The sequence below is a fragment of the Priapulus caudatus genome, unplaced genomic scaffold, assembly GCF_000485595.1.
Source record: "Priapulus caudatus unplaced genomic scaffold, Priapulus_caudatus-5.0.1 Scaffold3529, whole genome shotgun sequence".
NCBI lineage: Eukaryota > Metazoa > Priapulida > Priapulimorpha > Priapulimorphida > Priapulidae > Priapulus > Priapulus caudatus.
Genome location: NW_014580590.1, coordinates 1,685 through 3,077, shown reverse-complemented (window position 1 = coordinate 3,077; position 1,393 = coordinate 1,685). Strand labels below are relative to the sequence as shown.

At 53.2% G+C, this 1,393-nt stretch overlaps 1 protein-coding gene across 1 annotated transcript in view; it reads left to right on the top strand.

Moving 5' to 3' along the window:
- Positions 1-199: 199 nt before the first annotated feature.
- The window catches only part of LOC106819485 (afadin-like), a gene marked incomplete at its 3' end in the record, with an annotated part of 2,751 nt that continues 1,557 nt past the window's right edge, over positions 200-1,393 (top strand). Inside the window, exons 1-2 of the mRNA XM_014824107.1 lie at positions 200-209; positions 751-930. Coding sequence (XP_014679593.1) covers positions 758-930 — 173 coding nt within the window. The remainder of the gene's footprint in view (positions 210-750; positions 931-1,393) is intronic.

Below are 1,393 nucleotides of genomic sequence, written 5' to 3'. Positions count from 1 at the left end.
AGGGGGAGGGTGATGGGGGGAAGGTGGGAGGGTGGAGGGAGAGGGGGAGGGAGGGATCGTGAGGGAGAAGGGGAGAGAGGAGGGGGAGGGTGATGGGGGGAAGGTGGGAGGGTGGAGGGAGAGGGGGAGGATAGAGACAGAGAGAGAGAGAGAGCGGGGCAGAGATATGCAGTATTTGCTATAGTGTGTCCGTATCCCAAGTCTAGAGAAATGAGGAAGAAAGACGGGGAAGAGGTATCCAGTATCTGCTATAGGGTGTCTGTATCCCAATGTCTGGAGAGCTAAGAGGGAGGGTCAGAGAAAGATGAGAGGAAGAGGGTCAGAAAGAGAGGAGGAGGGAGAAGCCTCGAGGGTCAACTATTGAGCTAGAATTCTGTGGTGGTCAAGCACTAGGATGACCCCCTGCCCACCTATACTGACTCTCTCTCGTGCCCGCCGATAGGCCAGCGATAGAACTGGAATTCTGTGCTGGTCAATCACTAAGATGACCCTACCACTACCCTACCCCATCATATGTAACACCACTTCCACTGCCCCACCGATACTGACCACTACTCACTGCCCCATCAATACTGACCACTACTCCCCTTGATACTGACCACCTCTCGCCTTGATACTGACCACCTCTCGCCTTGATACTGACCACTACTCCCCTTGATACTGACCACCTCTCGCCTTGATACTGACCACTACTCCCCTTGATACTGACCACTACTCCCCTTGATACTGACCACCTCTCGCCTGCTCTCAGCGCTACATGAAGAGGAGCATGACGGATCCTACGGGTCAGCAGATCCGGGCGCCGGACCGGCCGGACGGTCAGCCGAACTACGAGACGACGTTTGACGTGGACGGTCAGATCGAAACGTCCGTGTCGACGTCCAACCTCGCGCGCGTCGACAACATGAGTGACATCTCCAGCATCCGCGGGTGAGTGTGTGCGGTGATGGCTTCATCTATGTGTCTCTGTCTCCCTTCCTTTCGCGCTATCATGCTGTAATGATGCAGAGATAGAAGGAGAGTTAGTGGTGGAGAGATGAAGTGTTGTGGGGAGGATCTCTATCTTAGCAATGCTGTAATGATGCAGAGAGAGAGTTAGTGATAGAGAGAGATGCTGCGTCATGGGTGGACAGAAAAAGAGAGAGCACAAGAGAGAGAGAGAGAGAGAGAGATAGCTAGAGAGAGAGAGAAAAAAAGAGAGTGAGACAGAGAGCAGAGAGAGAGAGAGATAGATAGATAGAGAGAGAAGAAAAAAAAGAGTGAGACAGAGAGCAGAGAGAGAGAGAGATAGATAGATAGAGAGAGAGCGCGTGCGAGAGAGCGCGCGCGAGAGAGAGAGAAAGAGAGAGATATATAGAGAGAGCGCGCGAGAGAGGGAGAGAGAGAGAGAGAG